The following is a 24,891-nucleotide window of genomic DNA, read 5'->3' as shown; positions in this document are numbered from 1 at the left end:
TCACCAGGCCTGGGACCTTTTAGGTGGCTGCTGGGGAAGCCAAACTAAGATCTTTGTGCTTATGAAGCAAGCACTTTAGCTATTGAGCCATCTCTCCATCCTCTCTACTTAACTGATGCTGTCAAGAGAAACTATGACCTCCATGTTGTTAAATCAAATGTTCAGTCCTCCGCTTACTGAATTCATCGACACCACGTCTCAAAAACTAAGGTGGAGAGTGACTGAAGAAGACACTTGGGGTTGACCTCGGTCCTCCTTACATGTGCACACATACCTGCATGTGCACCCACCCCCAACATGTACACACACACACACACACACACACACACACACACGCCTAAAAGATAGATGAAAAGAATTCATGGAATCAAAAGAGCAAAAGGCCAAATAGGGAGGATGTTGAAGGTACACCAAGAAGATGTCAGGGACCGTGGAAAGCTTGTGACACTATAGGACCGATGTTCTGGTGAGTGTCCTGTGCATGGATTAACTTTTGTATGAATGAGAAGCATCCTGTGAGCTTTAGGAACACACTACTTCAGGTCCCAGTTCCAGGGAACTGGGAAATGGTCAAGAGAAAAGCTGAGGTACATTTGTAGTGAAGAGAAAGATAAATATACTCCCCCTACCAATACTATTCACAATAATTAGTCAAGGTATGTAACCAAAACACTTTGCGAATGCAAGAATAAAATTCATAAATTTGGCTGTGAATATAGCTTGGTGGTAGAGTATGTGTCTGGCATGCACTGGAAACAGTGGGAAGAGGAGGAGGAGGAGGAAGAGGAGGAGGACAAAGAAGAGGAAGAGGAAGAAGAGGAAGAGGAGGAAGAGGAGGAAGAGGAAGAAGAGGAAGAAGAGGAGGAGGAAGAAGAGGAAGAGGAAGAAGAGGAGGAAGAGGAGGAAGGGGAGGAAGAAGAGGAGGAGGAGGAAGAGGGGGAAGAGGAGGAAGAGGAAGAGGAGGAAGAGGAAGAAGAGGAAGAAGAGGAGGAGGAAGAAGAGGAGGAGGAAGAAGAGAAGGAAGAGGAGGAAGAGGAGGAAGAGGAGGAAGAAGAGGAGGAGGAGGAAGAAGAGGAGGAGGAGGAAGAAGAGGAGGAAGAGGAGGAAGAGGAGGAGGAGGAAGAAGAGGAGGAAGAGGAGGAAGAGGAGGAAGAGGAGGAAGGGGAAGAGGAGGAAGAGGAGGAGGGGGAAGAGGAGGACAAAGAGGAGGATGAGGATGAGGGTGAGGAAGAGGAGGAAGAAGGGGGAGGAGGAGGAGGAAGAGGAGAGTTAGAACCTAAAGCCATTAGTGGTCTGGCATAAAAAAGTTGAATCGGCCCAGGTAAAATGGCAGTGGGTAAAGGGCAGGCTGCCAAGTCTGATGACCTGAGTTTGATCCCAAGACCTTTGTGGTGACAGGACAGAACTGACTCCCCCAACTTGTCCTCTGACCTATATATGTACACGGTAGCAGGCATGTACTCTGCCCTCCTGCCCCCAACACAAAAAAACCAAAAAGTCTTTATTACAAATTATGCATTTTCTACAAGTCTATTGTGCAACAGGGTCATTAAAATCCGAGTTGGACTGGAATTTAACTCCTGAGTCCTTAACCCTGTGGCCTTTATTACCCATTTGACCCTAACTCTCCCTTCTGTGAGACTAACCTGCAGGTCACAGGGGTCAGAACAGGGTCAGTCTAAACCTGCCTCTACTTACAGCTTTTGTCTTTCATATTAAACACTCCCAGTTGGAATGGAATTCTGTGATTGTGTAGAGAGCCTGAAAAATAAAGTTTCTACTTTAATCAAATTTCAATTAGGCTAAAAACCAACCAACTAACCAACCAACCAACCAACTAACTAACCAACCAACCAACCAACCAATCCACCAACCAACCAAATCTTCTGATACTTGGATTTGTTACCAGTAACCAGATTTCAACATATTTAGAACAAGGTTTGCTTTTTATCTACTCTTTCAACTGTTAATTTTATGAGATCTAAATAACCCAATACATGTTTCCAATGAAAATTTAATGTCTGAATTGAGGTTTACTTGAAGTGTAAAGTAAACACCACCTTTTGGGTACTTTGTAAATAAATACACTTAAAATGTCTCACTAATAAAAGTTCTTGGGGTTTCTTTTCTGGAGATGGTGATGAGACAGTATTCTGTAACCCAAATTGGTCTTGAAAACACTATGTGTTTGAAGATAACCTTGGATTCCTGATCTTCCTAAACACACTTCCTGAGAGCTGAAATTACAGGTGGTGCCATCCTACCCAAGCTTGGATTGCATGTCAAATATTTTCAATAATTCTGGGTCAAGATACACTATTCAAATTAGTTCCTTCTTTTTAGTTTTAGAAATGCGACTGCTCAAACACTTAAGTTACGTGCTTGGCTTGTATCATGATTAATAGATAACTTGGGCACAAAGTAACCATCTCAGGGCCTGGTTCTCATGCTAGCTGCCTTCCTGTCTGCGTTCAGCGGGCCCCCTGGCTGGAAAGAGAAAGAGGTAGTGGGAAGGGACAATCTTTCTTCTTCCCCAGCAGGAAGCTGTGGCAAAGACAGCACTCACATCGAGTTCTTTAGCTCACAAGTGGTTTTTCTTCTGCAGAGACTAGTTTCTACTACATTCCAGGCAGGCTGTGCTTCTTGGAAAGGTTCAAAAAAGACTCATGTCAGCAGCTCAGACACCCCGTTCAAAGGCGGCTTTCCCAAAGGGATGCTAGATCTTCAAGAGTTAGGGGTCAAGGCCTTTGCCTCAACCCAGCCTCCTCAGTGGCATGGGGATGGGGGTGGTGATTAAAATACCACAAGCTCCTTGCAAGTAGGGCTGCATCATCTCCAGCTCCACTCAGCAGTTCGAAAGGATGTCAAAGGTGTCACAAAGAATATTTAAGAAGACATCTGTAAGTGTGACACTAACCAAGAAATTAGAAAAAACAAAAAACAAAAACCAAAGATGTGGAAACGCAGTTGCCTTCCTGACCTCACACATCGCATTATCGTAACTGTGTTCTCCAAACTCTGGTTTAAAAAAAAAATTAAAAAGAAGTCAGTTAAATATTTACATGCAGAATCAGCCCTGGCAGCAAATTCAAAGATGACTATTAAAGCCGGAAGGAGTTGCTTCTGTATCGGGGACTTTGAGACTCTGGGCCTCAATTAACCTTTCCAAATAGGAACTGACAGTCTTGGATGGAAAATATGGGCAGACTAAAATGTTTTTGAAGAATGTTTGACTACAAAGTAAACAGCCCGAATAAAAATATTAAATCAGACGCTGCCTCCACATTCCATAAAGCCTAACACACAGCAAAACGTAGTTAAAAGAGATCGCAAAACAAGCTGTGCTTAGTCAAACGACATGGAATTAGTTGTGCTAGAATAAGACAGAGAATTCTTTTTCTACTTATGTTAGGTCTTGACATGATGTAGCTTAGCTGACATTAAAGGCATAACTTCAGAGATAGCTATCTGCAAACCTCCTTGTCATTTCTGGAACCAAAGCAATGCATGAGAAAACATTTACAACACACATTATTCTCTTTGAAGGAGGGCGCCCTTTTTTTTTATTATTTTTTTTTTTTTTATTTTTGTACATGTTCTTCGGAATCGGTATTTCATTAGGACAGAAGTGGAAGGAAGGCGACCTTAGGGAATCCGTAGCATTGTTAAGACCGTAAGAGGGAAACTCAGAGTGCTACAAAAGAACAGATACAAAGGCTAGATACCACAAGCACACACCTACAAGCTAGCCACGCTTCACTGTCTGGTTCCAAAGGTTTTACCATCCAGCCTGGTATTCTCGTCGGAATGCTGGTTTGTTTCTGTAAAGAGCTCAGTGCTGTGTCTCTGAGGATCTGGTTAATCAATAAGGCCTTTCCAGTCTGTTATATTTTAAGCACGTGTCCTTCAGTAAGTCCTAAGAGGTGTTAAGGAAGCCTAGTACTGCCATTCACCTGATTGTCTTGTCCACCATGAAGAGAACATCACCGCTTTCTGAGCCTTTGCATCAGACATTTTCTGTCTGGACTCCCGTCTGGTGAGCCATCTCTCTCTCTCTCTCTCTCTCTCTCTCTCTCTCTCTCTCTCTCTCTCTCTCTCTCCCCCGCCCCCAGGGGATTTCTCTGCTGAGTACTCTTTAACCCCCACTCTTTCTGCTTATTGGAATTGATCCTGCTAATGCTCTGGCTTGGGACGCTCACAACCCTTAGGACGGTATTTTACCTGTTCCTGTATTAGCCTCAGATAACAGGAGTTATGTCTGGTCCCCCTTCTGCCTAGTATAGTTCCTGCAAAGGAGAGAGGCACTGCGCACATTTCCGAAACAGAGTTAGAAGTCCCACTTTGAGGTTTCCGTGTAAGAAGATGGCTCGTTGCTCACGGGCTGTGGATTCAGGGGCATTTGCCCGCGTGCTGGGTTGGGCCTCCCATCATGCATGTTAGGAGTGTTGAACGTTAAGCCCTTTGGTTCAGCCTGCTTCTGCTGCCTGCTTCCTCTCCTCTCTGAGGGAGAAGTGCTTCCCTGGATATGTTTCTCTCCTTACAAGGACCCTACAGAAGAGTGGCGTGGGCCACAGGTGACATTATAGTTTCCTCTGACAGTCCCCCAGGACTGCAGCAGCCTTTTCAGACTGACGGCTGAAATGTGCGTTATCTAATTCATTCCTTCATTCTTTCTCACAGATAGAGTTTGTTCTCTTTCCCTCAGGTGGCTTGATCAGTAAGGTCGATGAGCCACACCTTTAAGCCTTCACATACATGGATTTTTTTTTTCCTTGTCCCTCTTTATAAAATTTGGGCCACAGTGGGCCACATTCCTAACTCTGTCACACTTGCTCTAATTTACAGGGTCTAAGGCCTCAAATGTGTACAGTGCCAAAGGTTTGGCTAGATGTAATGGTTCCTACTTGCATAGAGCAAAGGCTTCTAAACATAGACAACACTAGAATTTAGCCTGGAAAGAGCGAGTGAGATATTTCTTTTCATTACATATATATTTCTACTTTAATAAACAGCATGGCTCTGAAGAACAAAACCAAACCTGAACCTCCTTACTTAGAAGCATTTGGGGATAAATAGGATGTAAAATCGCCTTCAAAAATGTTTCCGGTTTTTTTTTTCGGTTTTGACTTATTTATTAAATATTTGTGTAGTTAAATCCTTAAATGCTTCAACTTTCTTGTTATTGTGTTTAATATGTTCTCTATTTCCTAAATTTCTTTTATTTACTCCCCTTTCTCCTTATTTTTTCTTCATTGTACTTATTCTTTTTTTTTAATTTAATTTTATTTTTTAGTTATTCACTTTACATCCCACTCACTGCCCTGCTTCTGGTCACCCCTCCCAAAATCCTTTCCTCGTTCTCCCTTCCCTTCTCCTCTGAGACGATGGGTCCCCCCTGGGTACCTCCCTCATCCTGGCACTTCAACTCTCTGGGAGGCTAGGTGCTTCCTTTGCCACTGAGGCCAGACAAGGCAGCCCAGCTAGAAGACCACAGACAGGCAACAGCTTTGGGGAGAGCCCCTGTCCCCATTGCTCAGGACCTGCACGACGACTGAGGTGCACATCTGCTACAGATGTGCCGGGAGGTTTAGGCCGCATTTTCAGTCTTACGATAAAAGAGATGCCCCCGAAGGGAAAGTATGAAAAGCTGTTCCCTTAGTGAACCATTAGCATTTTTTTAGTTACATCTTCAAATATGTTTGATGAGTCCCATGAGGAATCTCAAGAGCTTTGAGTTTTAATTATTTAACAGTAATATTTAATATGATATATGAATTATACATTGTAATATGTTCTAATGTATTTACATTACATCTATTACGTAACATATAATAACATAACACATTATTATACGGAACCATTTCATGCCCCAGAGCTCTGTATTTCGCACAAGAGAATAATAGCTCCTGTCTTTGCTAGAGATTTTTCTGGGCTGAGAATACATCACGGCATGCAAAAATAAAGTGAGTAATTCAGTGTTATTTACATCCATCAAGCTTTTAGAGAAGAAAGTTGAAATTACAGGCGGAGGTGGATCCGTTATTTATAGGTCTCTCAATCCTCAGAAAGTCATTAGCCACCATGTTTTTCCTGATGTACTAAATGTAATTTATAATCGACAGTCGACTCATACCTACAACCACCCCACACCTACAACCATCCCACAACTACAATCACCTCACGCCTACACCCACCCTAAACCTACACCCACCTCACGCCTACAGTCACTGTCATGGGCCCGCCAGAGTGCTCTGTGCCTCAGATAGGCAAGCGAGTCTTCAGCAAGTCACTGCTGGGAGGGAAACCAGGGACTCAAGGGCACAGCTTTCAAATGAGCCCTTCATATTGGTCAGAAAGACTGGGACAAAGCTAGGTCTTAGTAAGCTAGACAGAAGCTGTCAGACAACATACTTTCAGAAGGCCACACATTACACAGTCTGTCACAGTGGGAAAAGCATTAGAACAGCATTTTTCAACCTGTGGGTCACAACCCTTCTGGGGGAAAGCATCAAAAGACCTTTCCACAAAGGTCACCTAAGACCATTGGAATAAACAAATATTTACATTATGATTCATAAAAGTAGCAAACTTACAGTTATAAAGTAGCAATGAGAATAATTTTGTGGTTGGGGGACACCACAATATGAAGAACTGTCTTAACTCTTAATTCACAGCATTAGGAAGGTTGAGAACTCTGCGTTAGAGGGTTAGTTTGTTCTACAGAGAATTAGCCCATACCGATTCTGGAACTTAAAACAAAGACAAACATTTGCAAGATTTTTGTTTTAGGAAAAGTCTCACTATTGAGCCCAGGCTAGCCTTGAATTTGTAATCCTCCTATCTCAGCCTCCTGGTACTAGGATTACAAGTATGCACCACTACGCCAAGCTTAAAAAGGAAAACCCTTTTAAAGGCCAATAAACATGGATAGAAACACTACTGTACCTTAAATAATCACCTCCCACTTTGTGTCTAACTAGAGACTTGGGCAAAAAGGTACAGTCATTCCAAGACTAATTCACTTATCATACAAGGAAAACTCTGACCCAAAGAGCTAGCTTCTCCCTATGGTCCTAATGGTTTAGGTTATAAGTTCTACATGGAGGCTGTACAGCCTCTTTTCCTCCCCTTCCTTCCTGCAAAACACACACAACACACATACACACATACACCCCACAGGTTAAAGATACTTACCATACATACACACATATACAGAGGCTGAACACACACACACACACACACACACACACACACACACACACACACACACACACCACACAGGCTTCAGACACAGACCACACACAGATACACACACACACACACACACAGACCACACACACACACACACCACATAAGTTATAGACACAGACCACACACGGACACACACAGATATACACATACACACAGACACACAGACCACACACACACACACACACACACACACATACACACACACCACATAAGTTATAGACACAGACCACACACATACACACACACACACACACACACACACACAACACACACAGGCTTCAGACACAGACCACACACAGACACACACAGATACATACACACACACACACAGACCACACACACACACACACACACACACACACACACACACACACACACACACAGACGTACTCACTTGCTGGAGCAGCCAGAGCAAGACAATGAAGAGACCTGGGAATGTAACGTTTGTCATTCAACAAGAATGGTTTGGCGGGGAGGGTGCATTAGTAACCACAGGCTTATGGACCAGAACCACCTTGGCAAACCAGGACAGATGGTACTCCATTGTGAGGAACAGATCTTGGTACTGGATCTGTGAGTGTGGGGATGAGAAAGTGAGGCTATCGATCAGGTCTAGGGGGACATAAAGCTGCCTTTATGAATCTGAAAAGTTGGCTGACAAGCTGGATGATGGGATTCTCATTTTAGCGCAGTGATGCTGCCCAAACTGAAGAGGCCTCACAGGCTGCAATGAGTGTTCGAACAGCACTCATTCTCAATTCTTACAAACGAGTAGCCTGGTGAGACTCACTCACTGAGGTATCCAGAGGGCAGCATGGTAAGAACCTGCAGTGCATTCTGGGAACAAGGAAGAAACAAACCCTCGGTGCAGGGCGCTGTAGGGCGTTTCAGCTGTTGGCTGAATGGACAGGGGAGCCAAATCTTTTATATTAAAATAACCTAGAAATTGCCTTTCGAGGAAGAAAGAAAAATTCAATCAATTTTTTTTTCTTGGAAAGGAAAAAAAAGTTTTACTTAAACTCTTGTTTCAACTAAGTATATAGTCTTTATATTTTGATCACACTTAGTGTTCACTAACAAGAATGAACTTTCAAATGTATCTATCAAGGGATAAATGCCGCTTGCCTTTAGTTATAGGAAACATTGTAGAAGTCAAGTTTAGATTGCTTCAGACTGCATCTTTATTTTAAATAAAAATTATTACTATTTTATTTTTTATTTTTTTTTATTAATTATTCCTTTTTTTTTTTTACATCTCAAGTGATATCCCACTTTCTGGTTACCCCTCCATTAAGCCTCCATCCTATATCTGCCCTCCCCCTCCCCCTTTGCCTGTATGAGGGCACCCCTCCACCCACCCACACTCTCCCACCCCACTGCTCCAGCCTCCTCATACACTGGGGCATCAAACCTCCCCAGGACTAAGGGCCTCCCCTCCCGTTGCTTTCAGGCAAGGCCATCCTCTGCTACATATATATCTGGAGCCATGGCTCCCTCCAGGCACACTCCTTGGTTGGTGGTCTAGACTCTGGGGGAACTAGGTGGTCAGGCCAGCCTATGTTGTTCTTCCAATATGGTTGCAATGCCCCAGGTCCCTCACCAGGTTCCCTGAGTTCAGTCTGACGGTTGGCTCCAAGCTTCCACATCTGCATTGGTAACTGACCAGTTGCTGGCTGGACCTCCCAAGGAACCAACACACTAGGTCCCTGTCAGCAAGCACCTTTTGACCATGGCAACAGTGTTGGGTTTAGTGTCTGCAGACATGATGGATCCCCAGGTGGGCAGTCCCTGGTTGGCCCTTCCTTCAGTCTCTGTTCCGTTTTTTGTCCCTGTTCTTCCTTTGCATAGGAGCATTTCTGGGTTAACATCTTTGAGATGGGTGGGTGGCCCCATCCCTCTACTAGGGCTGTGCCTATTTACTGGAGGTGGCCTCAACAGGTTCCATCCTCTCCCCTTCTGAGCATTTTGGCTAAAGTCATCCCCGTTGGGTCCTGGGAGTCTCCCGTTTCCCTGGTGTCTGGGACCCTCCAGGAGCTATACCCAGTTCCTCATTCTCCCTGCTACATGTTTTTGTTTGATTTCCTGACCCTCTGTACCTCTCACATCTCTTCCAGTTCCTGATACTGCCCCCATATCCCCCTCCCACTTCCTTTCTCCCTTCCAGGTTCCCCTCTCCTTCCACCTCCCATGATCTTCCCGTTTCCCACTCAATGCAAGACTGAAGCATCTACACCCTGGTTTTCCTTATTTCTATGCTCCATATGGTCTGTGGATTGGTTCATGGGCATTGTGAGCTTTTGAGCTAATATCCACTTATTAGTGAGTACACACCATGTGTGTTCTTTTGTGACTGGGTTACCCCACTCAGGATTTTTTTAGTTTCATCTGTTTGCCTGTGAATTTCATGAAGTCATGTTTTTTAATTGCTGCATAGTACTCCGTTGCGTACCACATTTTCTGTATCCATTCTTCTGTTGAGGACCATTTTTCGAGTTTCTGGCTATTATAAATAAGTCTTGCTATGAACATAGTGGAGCATGTGTCCTTGTTATATGTTGGAGCATCTCTTGGGTGTATGCCCAGGAGATTATAGCTGGGTCTTCAGGTAAAACTATTTCCAATTTTCTCAGGAATCTCCAGACTGATTTCCAGAGTGGTTGTACCAGCTTGCAATCCCACCAACAATGGAGGAGTGTTCCTCTTTCTCCACATCCTCGCCAGCATCTGCTGTCGCCTGAGTTTTTGATTGGTATGAGGTGGAATCTCAGGGTTGTTTTGATTTGCATTTCCCTGATGACTAAGGCTGTTGAACATTTAAGTGCTTCTCAGCCATTCAAGAGTCCTCGGTTGAGAATTCTATTTAGCTCAGAACTCCACTTTTTAATAGGGTTATTTAGTTCTCTGGAGCCTACCTTCTTGAATTCTTTGTAGATACTGGATATTAGCCCTCTATCAGATGTAGGGTTGGTAAATACCTTTTCCCAGTCTATGGACTGCTGTTCTGTCCTATTGACAGTGTCCTTTGCTTTATAGAAGCTTTTCAATTTTATGAGGTCCCATTTGTTGATGATTGCTCTTTAAGCATTGGCCACTATTGGTGTTCATTTAAAAAAAAAGTGTGTTTGTGTGTTTATGTGTGTGCATGCATGTGTGCCTGTGTGTGCCCGAAAGGTCAGAGGTATCGCATCTCCTTAGATCTGGTGTTACAGGTGGTTGTGGGCCGCCTGATATAAGTGCTGGAAATCGACACCTGAATCGCCCGAGGAACGGCTTGTACTCTTAACTGCGGCACCATCTCTCTGGCCCTGACTACAGCTTAAGTAAGAACCTGAATTTTAAAAACTCCTTTGTTTCCATGTAATGAAGTAAATTTAAAGTTATCTTTGTAGTTGAGAGATTTTAAACATGCCATTGGCCTATCTCCACCCAATACAGCTATAGGTTAGTTTATAAGTGCTTGTTATCCGCAAACAGCTAAGTTTTATAACCCATAACCCGTACACTTTTAAAAGAGCACCAGAGACCTTTTCAGTCTTTAAAAGGCATCCTAAGTGAGCAAACCGCATTTCTGGTGCGAAGCATCCATCTTGGGCTGGAGTGAGTTTACCATTTCTCTTCCGTGTTCCTTTCTACATTTGGGGACTACCATTCTCAGTGTTTCCAAGTTCTCAAACTTTTGTTGCATATTTGAATCACGTGGGAACTTTTAAAAAGTTACCAGCACCCTGGCCACAGCGTTGACTATTGGAGGTGGAACTAACAACAGCATTTTAAGACTTGGGGAATAGAGGCACATCTCATCATATGCCTGGGTCATAAAACCTGGGTAACACCCAACAAATGAAACCATCGGGTGCTACTCAGTTACAGGACAAATGGTAAAACCTGACTGGGTCACTGGCATACTCGTTGGCTCTCTACTTCCCAGATGTGCAACATTTAAGCTACACCATTTTCAAGAAAAGTTTCCGTTGGTGACTACCCACCAAAGTGCTAACAGAAGGAAGAACTGATTCCTCTGATCAATCTCCTTGGGAGTTTATGATCCAGTCAGAGTCTGCAAATTCTTTGCAGCTCCAACTTTTTCATGTCAACTAAACCAAGGGAAGCAGGAACAGCTACTTGCACTGCCATTGTACACTCTTAGAATCATTAAAGAGTTCCCAAGTCTCTGATTTCAAGAGACCATCAAAGGGCAGGGCCTGGATCATGTTCCTGCTGCGAAAACTGGGGGCTGAGAGCATTGTTAGAGCAAGGCAGAGTGGAAGCCAGAGCCAGGTCTGTGGATGTCTGGGTGATCGCTCTTCTCACATGCGCTTGCTTAGTCCTACCTCTCACAGGCAGAGCCTCACTGTCCTCTTCCAGATGACCCCCCCCCCCGCCCCCCATAGATGCTTCTATCTTGTGTGATGCTGGGGACCAAACCCATGGTGTTACCAAAGTGCTCTACTGCTGGGACACTTTCCAGTCACCTTGTTATGTGGGCCTTGTTATGTGTACCATACTAGTTAAGTGCTCACGTTTCTCCTGTCTCTGACCCCCAGTGAGTGCCGCCACACTGCAAAAACCTCACTTGAGACCGTCTGTCTCTTGCTTGGTATGAAAAACAGAGGCACCACAAAGTGTACCACAAAGAGGTACAAAGTGCAAAAGGGCCCAGGCAGGCACGGTGCTTTGGGGGTGCTGGAAGAACATATGAACAACCCATTGCCCCCAGCAGAGAAAGGGCACCAGAGGCAAGCCTAGAGCCTGGAGGTAAGGACTGTTCAAAGCTCCATGGGGGTCATCTACTTAGCTATTTCTCAAAAGAGGTAATGTCGGAAATCTCCTAAGGGAGGGTTTTTTTTTTTTTTTTTTTTTTTGATATGGCATGGATTTAGTAGGGTAGGGGCAACAAAGTCCCTTATTTGGACTCGAGATATGAGACATTTAGGGCAATAATAATTGAAAATGAGGATGTTGACAGAAAAGACTGGAACTAAAGAGGTGAAAGAAAAAGCAGCTGAGAGAGAACGTTTCAATAAATCATTATCTACCACTGGATTCAATGGCTACTGACGTGTAACAGAATGAACTATCTAGCCAGGTGGTCTTTAACGGATGATCGTGTTAAGTAACAGCTTGGTAGATAAGATCAGGCTTGTTCGCAGACCTTGCTGCTTATGCCTCTTCCCCCACTCCCAGCCCCAGGAAAGCAGTAGCAAAGTAGCAAACCTTAATATGGTTCAATATAGACAGATATAAAATGTTGCTTTGGACTAAAGCCTAACACAGTGAGAATGAGCACCAGATGTCTGTTGAAACGTGAAGTCCAGAGGCCACAGCAAAATGCTAGACAGACTTGCTCAGATGGATCCGGGTCAGGCAAATTAGGGCTTGGCTTCTGGCTTTACGGGACACATCAAGACTTGGAATACATGAGATGAGGCATGGACCTGAGGGTTATAAAAAGACTAAAGAATGAAAGGTTGGCTTGAGTGTCAGTCAGGGAACAAGAGGATGAGTACATTTCCACTGCTATCAAGACTACGTGTGTTCTGTAAGGTGGGGAAGAGGCATGACATTGAAAGGAGTGGCAAAGCCTCCCAGGCCTCCAGGTCAATGATAGAATAGGGTGAGGGAGCCAACTCAGACACATGGCAAAGAAGAAGCCAACAAAGTTAGTAGGCAAAGGTGAGAGATGACGGCCCGGCCATGCCATACACAGATAAAGCCAACCAGAGGTGCAAAGGGTTTTTCGAGAAGCCGAAGGGTGGGTTGGAGGACACCCGATGATGTTAGACTGGAGAGTTGAGAATGGCCATCTTTTGTTTCCATAATGAAAAACGGCAAACAGAATGGTTACTTGCTCTCCACAGGGAAACATCCACACAGGATGAAAGCAAACGGGAAAGAAGGGAAGATGCCTAAAAATGCTACCAGCCTGGTGCCAACTGGATGGGCAGGGCAAGTGTAAATGAAGACAAATCAGGAAAAGGGGCTTACGCAGACCTTTACAAGAGGACAACAGAGAGGCAGAGAAGACCGAAGTGGAATAGAGCAGATCTGCTAAGTTATTCTTCACCTAACTGGTTTATTAGCTAAACCCTCTACCAGGGTTCAAGTTCAGGGGTTGCCTACTACCTATCCAAGCAATTTCGTTTGTTTGAGGCAGGATTTTACTCCATAGCCCTAGCTGGCCTGGAACTCACAGAGATCTGCCGGTTTCAGCCCCTCAAGTGCTGGATTAAAGGTTTGCACCATCATTGCCTGGCTCTATCCGAGCTTTTGGAACACTTTCCCTCTGGTCTATCCCACTCCAGCTACACCGAGCACTCCTTTTTGGCCCTGTAACTTGACAAAGAGCAATCTACTAGAGTCTGTGTGCAAGAGTACTTCCTGATAGCCCAGCAGGTGGTTCCCCCAGTCCAATTACTCACCCATGTGGGTGTCTGTGACTACACTATGTAAATGTAGCATCACTCCCTCCGCCAACCCCCTGCCCTGCACCTCCCAATCTGATCCTGTTTGATTCTGCTTCTGGTCAGAGAGGCAGGAAATCCTCCTCACAGGTACCAAGTATTCGTTGAATGAATCAGAGGAACAGGAGATTTGAACAACAAAAACCATCAAAGCAGTTAGCAGCTAATTTAGCAGGGAGACAGGGACTAATTCCCAGGTAATGATCTAAAATGATGACGGGGCAGGATCCAGCTCCTTAGAATTGGAGTGGCTGTACTATTTGATGGTCCTTGCCCTTACTGCACTTCAGAAGTGGAGAAGTACTTCCCTCAGTTCTACAGCAGAAAAACAAAACGTGAAAGACCCTTTGACTCTCAGTGGATTCACCTCAGAGCAGGCTTATGATGAAAAGGATCCTAAGTTGAATCCTTGAATTTTGAATGCCACACACTCCAGGACTTAGCGACCACTTTCCATCCCTGTCCTTAACCTCTAGTTATTCATTAAGACATGCCCCGGACTAAAGACTGGTGATTTCCAAAGCCATCTTATTGAAAAAGACTTTTAGTGTAGTTTATCTCATGAAGATACTGTAATGACCACAGAAGTTGGCTAGGAGCATCTCAGTTTTACAAAACCAAAAGGATGGTACACATACCAACTGCATGGCCGCAGATGGTACAAGGACGGCGGCCATCAGAAAAGGTTGCAATCTAGTTTAAACTTGACTCACTGAAATTTAATGTCCGACAGTGCCTGCCACAGGGGCTAACTATTAAAGAACTAAGAATTTCCATCAAGGAAAATACTGTCAAGACACAAAATAACTCACTAAATTCAGGGGGATTGCGGGGTTGGGTGGATGGGATCTCAGACAGCTATGAAAATTTCAAGAGTACATGAAACAGAGCAAAAGAGTTTGCCCTGTGCACGTAGTACATTCTGTAGTTCTAGTTCTCCTTCTTTGCAGAGATAGGAATTCCCATTGCATTGATGCGATACATTTTCACCCCATGTGATTAATTAAAGTGCTGACCTGTCGACGCTATCTAGGAAACTTCAAAACCACCCATCTCAGAAATTCCACCTGAAGTCTGTGGTGAGCGTCACTGTCCTATCTTCCTCTGACCTGAGTTGTGGCTGTGAGGAAGGCTTGGGCTCCGTTACATCTGAAGCAGTGATTCTCTGCCGTGCTCGGTCTCTGAGCTGTTGTTCAGAAGGAAATCTTGGAAGCATGTTATCAGAACAGAGCCGTGGCAGAGGCAACACGAGGCTTGTGCACTAGAGTTTTTGATACTCAGGTGCCACCAGCTGGGGCTCTTCAAAGTGGTCTCAAGGGTGAAGCCAACTCCTACCGTTTGTTCCAAAGTGAGAGAGGTAAGCTTTCTAAGCCTCAGTTTTCCCATAAGTACAATGGGAGTTTACAGGGTTATTATTTACACAATTCATATAAAATGCTTGGCATACTGGAAATACTTTGTAAATTACTAGTTTACGGGGCCAAAACCCCACTGCTAACATGGGGGGGGGGAAAACTGTATGACCTTTAACCTTTGATTTAAATTAAGAGAAGCTTAGTCCTGAGTTGAACCCAAATCCAGATGTGCACAGTGTTTTTTCATATGGCAGTAAGCACACACATTAACTTTAAACCCCAATTCTGGAGCCATGATTGTACTGCTCAATAGAGTGGAACTCAGAGAGAACGGAGTCAGCCCACCTGCTTGGACTATCTGACTACAGGCTTGTTTTGTACTCTTTAAAACATGAAATTATGGGGTTGGGGATTTAGCTCAGTGGTAGAGTGCTTGCCTAGCAAGCGCAAGGCTCTGGGTTTGGTCCCCAGCTCCGAAAAACAACAACAACAACAACAACAACAAAACAAACAAAAAAAAAACAACAAAAAAAGAGAAAAAAAAAAACCCAAAACAAAACAAAAACCATGAAGTCATCCTCACTGCAAACTGTATATAGGATTAAGGGTTTCCGGGGGAAAAGCTACCAATCTGTTGACAAATAAATTATTTGGAAGGTAATTTTCTTATTGACACATAGCTAGGAGAGCAGCATAGCAACAGTTACTCATACATGTGTCAGAAGAATTGAACAAGGAGGACGCTGTGGACCTAAGGCACAGTTCTAGAGCAGCCCAGGTTAGAGACTGAACAGGGACGAGAAACCAAGTTCTCTAAAGGACAGGAAGGAAGACACCAAGAAACCAAGGCTAAAGAAACTGCCTTTTCTTCTTTAGTTTGGCTTTACAAATAGAACATAATTAAAAACTCAGTTCTTATAATACACATATAAGTTCCCAAGGTTTGACAAGGTGAAAAATGCCCTCCCTGTCGTATTAAGTTGACCATTTAATAATTCATGCTATCAAAATACGGTACCCAGAATTACCTTGCTGGGCCAGCATTTTTTTTTTTTTCTGTGACGTTATGGTCATCATTTACTATGAAAACCACCTAACTATAAGTTTCCCTGCTATTGTTTTTCCATCACAGAGTTAAGACAATCGCCACTAAGAAGTTCGGATCCTGGGGTTGGGGATTTAGCTCGGTAGTAGAGCGCTTGCCTAGCAAGCGCAAGGCCCTGGGTTCAGTCCCCAGCTCTGAAAAAAAGAAAAGAAAAAAAAAAAAAAAGAAGTTTGGGTCGTTCAGTAAAGCGCTCTTCATCACGTGGAAAACAAGTTCTAAACGAAAAAACACCACATCCCCGGGCTGCAGAACTGACGCTGTGGGGGCAGGGGTCGGGGTACACTTCCCTTCTAGAGGGGAAACCAGGCAAGTACAGGAGAGCACCCAGTCACCGTAGCTGTCGTCACATTCCAAGTATATGATAGGATCCGCATTATGTAGATTAAAAAAAAATCTCGAGTAGGAAAAAAAAAAGAATGCCAAAATACGATGTTCAAATCATCCCAAGTTTCAAAAAGTTCAGTCCCCATTCAGAAACAGATAAACAGTATATTTATTAAATGAGTTAAGACAAATAAACTTTACAAATAGACAAAGAATAGAAGGCTCGACGGCTAAAATAGGTGGTAAGCATCATCAAAAGAAATCAACACCATTGCGGCAGTATCTCGGTTGGCTTACACGTGGAAATGAAAATCTTCAAAGAGCAATTTCACAGAAATGAAGCCAGGTTGTTGCTTTTTTTTTTTTTCTCTTATAAACAAATCACCATTTCTCGGTTCAAAACTGATAATCTGTTATGAAAGTTACCATATCACATATTTGTAAGATGACAAGAAGTAACTCATCTTCAGAGTGCGACATATATTTACAACCATGGAAAGGCAATGATGAGGAAGAAGGGGATTTTAAAAAATATACAAAGATTAAAAACATTTGGGATGCAAAATTAAACAAGTCTTTGTGGTTTTTTTTTTTTTTTGTTTTGTTTTTTTTTTCCTTCTTGATTTCGGTTAAAGGATAAAAGAGGAAAACGTGAATTACAGATGTTGATTTAGCTATACACACTCTATTAATGGGATCCAAGATCTGTTAACAGCTTGCTTTTAATTTTTTTTTCTACTTACATAATGCTCTGGAAATTCCTGGTAGAAATTACAGTGTCTCAAAGAGAGAGACGCACACGGAGCGTGTCTTGCTGTTACTTCACGGATGTCCTAAGACCCGTTTTATGGATTTAGAGGTGGAGTAGAAAGCCATTGCCTTGAGTTGAAAAAAAAAAAAAAAAAGCAAACCCTCCCCAACAAAAAAATCCCCAAAGACCAGAAGAGCTGACACAAACCATCCAAAGCACATGCACGTCTAAATCTCTTGGTAATTACATTCATATTTAAGCATAACCAAAGTAAAAAAAAAAAAAAAGAAATTAGAAAGCTGAGAACGTTTCCCTTTTCTCTATTCCCTATGTCTCACAGGCTTCTTCAGTGGATAGGGTTGATTTGTAGAGTTGAAAGGGTTCCTTGAGAGGGGTCTAGTCCCCCACCCTCCTTCAGAAGGAGTCGTTTCCCCAAGGTCATGCAGCACATTAATGGCAAATTCAAGACGAGGAGCCCAGCCTGGGTCCCTGGTCTAAAGACGCTTCCCAGCATATCATGCTACCTCTTTTTACAGTAGGAATAACCTACAAATACCCGGTGAGTAAAACTGTACAGTGATCAATGTGACAGAGCCGATGTGTTTCTAAGACTTGCAGAGCGTTACTGCAGGTAACTGATGGAGAGAGAAAGAGTCCTCCCGCCCGCCGGAAAAAGGAATTATCAAGCACCATCAAACTAGATGTTTCTTTGCTAAGTCAGCGTTTTTTTTTTTTTTTTGTTTTTTTGTTTTTGTTTTTGTTTGTTTTTTGTTTTTTTGGATATGGTAGTCCTCGTAAACTTTGTGTCAGCCTGAGGATTGTTTATCTGGCGTGATCTGCGCCCTGAAACAATACCACTCTCCAAAGGGTCAAGACAAGAGGCAAACAAAGGAAGAAGGTAGACAGAAAAGAAGCAGAGAGCCCGGAAGTTCAACTGTCTCAGAGACGGGCATTTCGGAGTACAGCTGGTTGTTACATCTACACAGATCACGTGCAGGAGCTTCCTCAGATTTTCCTGTGTCATCCTTATTATCTAATCTCTTACTGGGCCACTCAGTAAAAACAAATGCATCAGGGACAATGGTGGTCGTCACTTCGTATAAAACGGTGAGACTGGATTAAACTAGGTTCTCTGGCGGGTATGCTAGCTGGCAAAACTGTGCCGTCTCGGCCTGACTCTACGGGGTGACCATGAAAGAATACAAAAGGCCCTTCCTGGGGGCCGTTACCAGCTTGAAATTTATTCTAGTTGTGGTTAGAGGAGACGGGCCAAGGCGGCACATAGACAGAACCAAGCAGCTGAGCTGTCTGAAGAACCATTACCGTGTATTTATTTAATAAAAGGGCGTATTTATTTATGTTTACAAACAAGTTCCAAAAAACGGAAGGAAAGCATGTACACCTCTACCTATTAACCTTTTTCCAAATGCTGACAGCCCTCCTACGCTTTGCAAAGGTCTCTAAGGAGTTATTAGAAAAAAAAAAAATCAATACAGTCACTCACAGTTCACCGAGACATCGCTGAACTAACGTAGTTAAGACAAAAACAAAAACAAAAAAAGACTAAAGGTTCTCTTGTAGTTTGATAGTTTAATTTGATTGGCCTGAAATAACAAAGGCATTTCAAGCATCTTTCATTGTGTATTGGATGTCCTGCAATAAACAGTCTACTAAATTCTGAACAAAAGGTTATTAGCAAGTTTTCAAAAAATTTAAAAATTAAACAGTTCTTCCAAAACCATTAAGTAGTAAATGTATTTAAGAAACTAATTAGGACAGATGCCATGACTTCTTTAGAACACCACTGCTCATGGTTTTTTTTTTATGTTTTTTTTTGTCTTGTTTCTTTTTTCTTTTTTCTTTTTTAAACAAAGCATTAGTGTTATCTATTTGGCTATTAGTATTAGCAATTTATCTACATATTTAACAAGATAAATTGTAGGCAAAAATTTAGTACAGTTTCAATAGAAACACCCCCCCTTTTTTTTTCCTGAAAATACAGCAGTATTTGAACGACTAATTTTTCTCTGCATTAGTGATAAGGAAGCCTCCCATCTATGAAGAACAAAAAAAGTATCTACAAACCTTGTAAACAGATCTGTATCATTTATAAACATAAATAATCCAAATTATTAACAGCCAACAGCAGAAATTAAAGTATTCACTCAATGATCCAGGGCTCTCTGTCTCACCCAGCGTCACTCCTCCCTCCCTCCCATCAAGTACTGAGATAAACCACAGCTCTGCTAGTACACGGTCAGGACAAGGTTAGGTACCACTGACGACCCACAGGCCACTCGCGCCGTTGTTTATCTGTCAGTTCGTCTCTCCCACACCCCCAAAAAAGCACCCTCGGTCTGGCAGAAAGCTTTTGCTTTTTTTTTTTTTTTTAAAAAAATAAATCTACATTCGTACAAGTGTGTCTTCTGTTGAAGTCCAGAGACAAGAACGCCATCTTGTCCGTCACAATGTGTGAAAAGACTCAGTTTCAATTTGTTTCTTTACAGTGCGGCTAGTGTGTTAACGTTCAGCTTACAATCAGAGTGATGTTTCCAAACTATGCAGTGGGCTCCCTGGGGACGAAGAGGTAGCAGACTTGTTCATTTCTATTGTAAGGTGGATCCCGCTGTCAACGGCATTGTTATTTTTGTTAGGAGAGGGCGGAGGGCTGGAGTTGCGTTTAGTAGGAGCGTCATCTTCAGCATCAGTGTCATCGATAAGGGGGATGTGCGGCTCTGAATCTTCTATCCTAAACTCGGGGTGTGTCATAAAGTTGTGGATTGAACTTCTTGATTCTGGCTTCTCTAACCCTTCGTATAAAGAGCTACGAAATGCATTCACCACTCGGATCTGTAAACAGCACAAAACACAGGGGGATGTCAGGACACCAGGAACTTAACCCCAGCAGCGGTTCACTTATGAGTTTGAATCCACAAACAGCTAGGTATGAGTGAATCGTATTTGCATGTAATGTGGAACTTGCAATACACTGTAAAAAAATGAATATTTTAGTAGGACACTACAGAACAACGAAACCACATACTCTAATTAAGAGGTATACATTCAAAGAAAAACTAACGAAATCTCATTGTTACTGGCTAAAAATATTTAACAGCCATTTTATAGGCTTTTTTTTTTTTTTCCCTACGAAGACGAAAACAAAAACCAGAAAACGAAATGAGAACTTGGCCATACACAAGCTTACTTGAATTTATCTTTAAATCAAAAAGCACATATTTCTCAAAACAATTCAAGCTAAACAATGTCAAGCACAAAAGGGAGCTCTGTATCATGCCAGGAGTTAGGGTGTCACCAACTATGAACAAGCCAAGCAGATATAAGCCGGATGCCACAATGAATTCACATCTGCCCCACTCCTTCCTGAATTGAAAATAAAGATGAACCCAAATATATATCTATAATACTAAACAGCTATAAGTATTTGAGTATATGCCATTTTTCTACAAAAGTGTTAATGGTTTTTTTGGGGGGGCAGGTGTATAAAAGATTGTAACTTAATCACTATAGTTCTCTCCGAAAGAACAGATTCCAAAAACACCACCCTCTGGGACTCTGAAAAAAAAAAAATCAAGGAAAAGACACCAAGTTTCAGAGTTTTCTTTCTAGCAACCATTTGGACTTACACGGCCTAACAATTTGCCTTTCTCCTTGGGTGTCTGCTGTATACAGGAAACTAGGTTAAAAGACAAGCCTAAAAATGTCACTCTGGTCCCAACAGTTGGGATCAATAAACCAGTGTCATTCAAAAAAAATGTTTTTTAAGAGGATAAAATCAATTCAGCTGAGCATTTACATTAGTTAAAATGTAAATATTTTTATAACATGGAAATGTTCACCTTTGTTTCAATAATTTTAAGAATGAAGGCACCATTTACTTATACCTGATACAAACATTCTGGAAGAAAACAGTAGTCACTAAAATTATCTTAACAGTGCAATGACCATTAAGACATTTACTCAAATAGAAAATAGAATGTATATTTAAAAAATATATGGTTGGGTCATGTGTCCCTTCAAATTACTATCTTTCTTCATGTTTGTCTTCTGGGACTTACTACCCCATCTGTGAGCTGTGTTAGTCTAAATCAGTGGTCACAAGCTTGTGTGTGTGTGTGTGTATCTATATCCCATATCTGATATCCTGCACATTACACATTTATGTTATAATTCATAGCAGTAGCAAAATTACAGTTGTACAGAAGCAACAAAGGTAATTTTATGATGGGGTTCACCAGGGCTGCAGTGTTAGGGAGGTTGAGAACCATCATTCTAAATAACTTGGCCCTTTGCACAGAGTGTAAATACAGCTGAGTGAGAAAGGGAGGCATGGAATGAATTCCCCTCCTGCCTACTTGAGGAGGGGGAGTGGTGGCCAAATGGGATTTCTCCAGGAAATCAGATGTAATGCCCCACCACCCCATGGGGTTGCTATGGAATGTGGTGCAGTGTTAGCATACATAATCAAGCCCAAGATCTCTCTCAGACTCTGGTGTGCACTTGATTGACTGGGGATATTTGGGGAAAGGCAGACTCTGATCCAGGAGAGGTCCTACCTACACAGTCTGCATTTCTGCATACATAACCAAATGCAGCCTGTACATATTTCTTTTGACTTTATTATGCTATTTCATCATTCTACTTCATCGTGCGTTTCTATTTTAACTAACAGACCAACAGCAGCGAATACACCGTCAACTTTGTAACATCAGGGTATTGTCTACGATGCACTTCCAAGCTGACTGTAGTGATTGTACAAAAGGGAAAAGCCCAAGAAATTGACCAATATAGGGAGCGTAAAAATGATGAAAGCTTATTCAGTGGCACACAGGATCAAGGCAGACAGAGTTCAAGTTAGGAAGGCAAGCAACTGGCTAGCTAGGCGAGAGCCTCGCTTCATGCTGCTAACTCACTCTCTCAAAGGACAATGTATGAGCTGAAATGCCAAGTTCATTCTTTGGCGTTGTACATGTAATTTTCTGGTTCTGTTAGCTCAGTTTCAGATCACATGCTTCTGGGAACCATGCAGTATGAATATGCTGAAAGGCATATACTCAAACATTTATAGTCATTTCATAAGTACTAAGCTGTAACTTTACTCCCCGCTATGAGCTCTGAGAGTTAGCATAGAGACAAGCTCCCTGATTTCGTGTGTAATCTTTGGTTGCAACTGACCCACCTTTCCTCCAACCCTCTAAGAAATGAAACAACAATGGCAACACTTGAGGTCTCAGTCCACTTTACAAAAAGAAAGCTTTATGAAAAGCCCGAACAATGAGTTTAAACAGTAAGGAGAGAATGAGAAACGTTAGGTGTGAGGAGTAGGAAATGTTAATTTCATGCACTTAGGAACACACACTCACACCCCACAGGAGTAGAAGCAGTAGAAGAGGAAAACACTACATGTGTAGGGGTAGAAACATTTGTTACATCATGGTGCTGGCTGGCGATGGAGGGTTGTCGCCTTAGAGCCCCCTGAATGGAACCTCCACTCTGGAAAGCATTCACTACATCCATCTGCAAGGAATCAGAGATCGTGACAGCTTGCTCAGCAAGAGAGAGAGAACAAGAGAAAGGACCGTTCCATCAACCAACATTTAAAACGTATAGGAAAAGGCACTTTTACAGAGCAGATAAATAGGCAAGATGTAGCATTTTGAGATGAAAGGGGAAAATAAAGGCTAGGGAAAAAAAAAGCTGAGGGCTTATAAGAGACATTCTTCCATATTCAGTTAAAAGCTTCACTCAATTCAGTCATCAGTAGTGTTTTTTCAAAGGAATACACTTTGTGGGTCGGGAAGACTGGCAAGGCAGTTAAAAGCACAGGCGGGCCTCTCCCAGGTGAACGTCCTTACCCCATCAGCTCTCCTACCTCTCTACCAGACCCATACCTGTGTTTGGATTCTGTTCAGGCCTCTAAACCACAAGATCTGGCCACGCCGCAACTCCCGTTCGGCATGGTCAATCTCTTCAACATCCTCCGCCAATTCCTCCTCAGGGATCTCTTCCTTCTGTGTCCCATGGCCAGCTTCTTTTAGAAACTTTAAGCGGCTGGTTGGAATGGTTGAAATAAGCTATAACACAGGGGAAAGAACTTAAGGTATTAAAAACTGCAGGAGTGTCCGTTTATCTTTACCAGAGAAGCAACGAGATCTTGGTGGTCAGATTTTCCCAGAAGAAAAATTACTCCGTTGTACAGAAGATGTATGTTTGCAAGGACAAAATGTTTCTGAATACGAATTTACTTGATTATACTTCTCATATTTTAGATGTTCATGACAGAGAATTGTACGACCATGTGTACATACATAAAAATTTCCACCTGAAATTAATTACATTTGCTTCAAATAAAAGTGGTCCTTCTGGATGCAAAGCAAGCTTGTAATCCATTACATAAAAGTTTGACACATGAAAACATCAGAATTCAGAAAATCATTAAGGTTACACTGAAATATTTTAGTTAATTATTCTTGGAAAACTTTGCCATTTAAAATGATCAACACTGATTAATAATAGTGACACCTAGTACGGGATGCCCCAGAGATAACAGAGGACCAGAAATACCACAGTACATATTAGCAGTTGAGTGTTAGCAGGCAGTACGTAAGTTTACCAAGGGGAACAGCCTGGAACTTTCTACTCCTGCCGCCTGAGTTCACGGAGGTAAAACAGGCTCAGATATGTGAAGTGACTTGCTCATGAAATGGCTAAGATTCCAGGCCTCCTGGGCACCAAAGCCAAGACTTTCATTTTTTTTTTTTTTTTTTTTTTTTTTTTGTTAGCATCACACAGTCAAAAATCAACAGACAAAATTAACAGAAGCCCGCTGCTGCATAGCACCCGGTTTCTTCTTCTTGACATTAGGCAGATTTTTAGATTGTAGGCTTGGGCTCTGCCTATCAGAGAACATTGGAAAATAATTAGAACGGAAATCAAAGAAAGAAACGTGGACCAATTATGGATCACAGAGAAAAGAGACTTTTAAGATAATAAAAAAGACATGCAGAACCCAGAAACACTACTAAGAAAAAGACAGGGAAGACTGAGCTGAATAGAACCTGAGTTTGGTTTGCTCTGCTGAATGGCAGAGCTCACACAGTCAGTCCCACACTGCCCTTCGCTCACGGATGTGTCAGTACTGAGTCCTCAGCCCGCAGGTGAACACTGTGCTTGGCCTTACCACCCATCTTTAAAAGAACAGGGGCACGTGACTGCAAGTATCACGCCTCTCAGCAACGCAGCCGAGAGCTTACTTTCCGGTTGTTTTCATTGACGGATGCACGGTTAAAACCACCCCAAAGCCTGAAAATCCCTTTTTGTGGCCGTGTTTTCCAGATACCATGATTTTAAGAAACTGTTTGCTTAAAGTAAGACTCAAAATTTCCCCTAGGTTTTTACAAATATTAACTTATATAGTAAAATAACGGAAGTACGTTTACTCTGAAAATATGAAAGGAGGCGATAAAAGACACAGGCGTTGACATCCTAGCCAGTCAGGTATGTGCTCTTTGTAACCACAGGAACCTGTTTTAAATAAAACTTAGTGACGGGCAAAAGACCAGAGCACAACAGACAAGAGGCACCTTGGACAAGCAAGGGAGACACATGCCGGGTCACTCAGAATCC

At 42.6% G+C, this 24,891-nt stretch overlaps 1 protein-coding gene across 8 annotated transcripts in view; it reads right to left on the bottom strand.

Annotated features, from left to right (window-relative positions):
• Positions 1-16,641: 16,641 nt before the first annotated feature.
• Positions 16,642-24,891, bottom strand: part of Atp2b1 (ATPase plasma membrane Ca2+ transporting 1) — a 109,638-nt gene continuing 101,388 nt past the window's right edge. For 2 of the 8 annotated variants that reach the window (XM_039078600.2, XM_039078601.2), the window contains exons 20-22: positions 23,157-23,339; positions 22,669-22,782; positions 16,642-20,097 (exon numbers count right to left, since the gene is read on the bottom strand). In XM_039078600.2, the coding sequence (XP_038934528.1) occupies positions 19,786-20,097; positions 22,669-22,782; positions 23,157-23,339 (609 nt within the window). In that variant the 3' untranslated portion in view covers positions 16,642-19,785. Of the gene's footprint in view, positions 20,098-22,628; positions 22,783-23,156; positions 23,340-24,891 lie in introns of all 8 variants that reach the window. The other 6 variants (NM_053311.3, XM_063263124.1, NM_001399339.1 and 3 more) reach the window with 4 other exon arrangements.

The sequence above is a fragment of the Rattus norvegicus genome, chromosome 7 (assembly GCF_036323735.1).
Source record: "Rattus norvegicus strain BN/NHsdMcwi chromosome 7, GRCr8, whole genome shotgun sequence".
Taxonomy (NCBI): Eukaryota; Metazoa; Chordata; class Mammalia; order Rodentia; family Muridae; genus Rattus; species Rattus norvegicus.
Note: the sequence above shows the minus strand (reverse complement) of the source record. Positions and strands in the feature narration are given on the sequence as shown.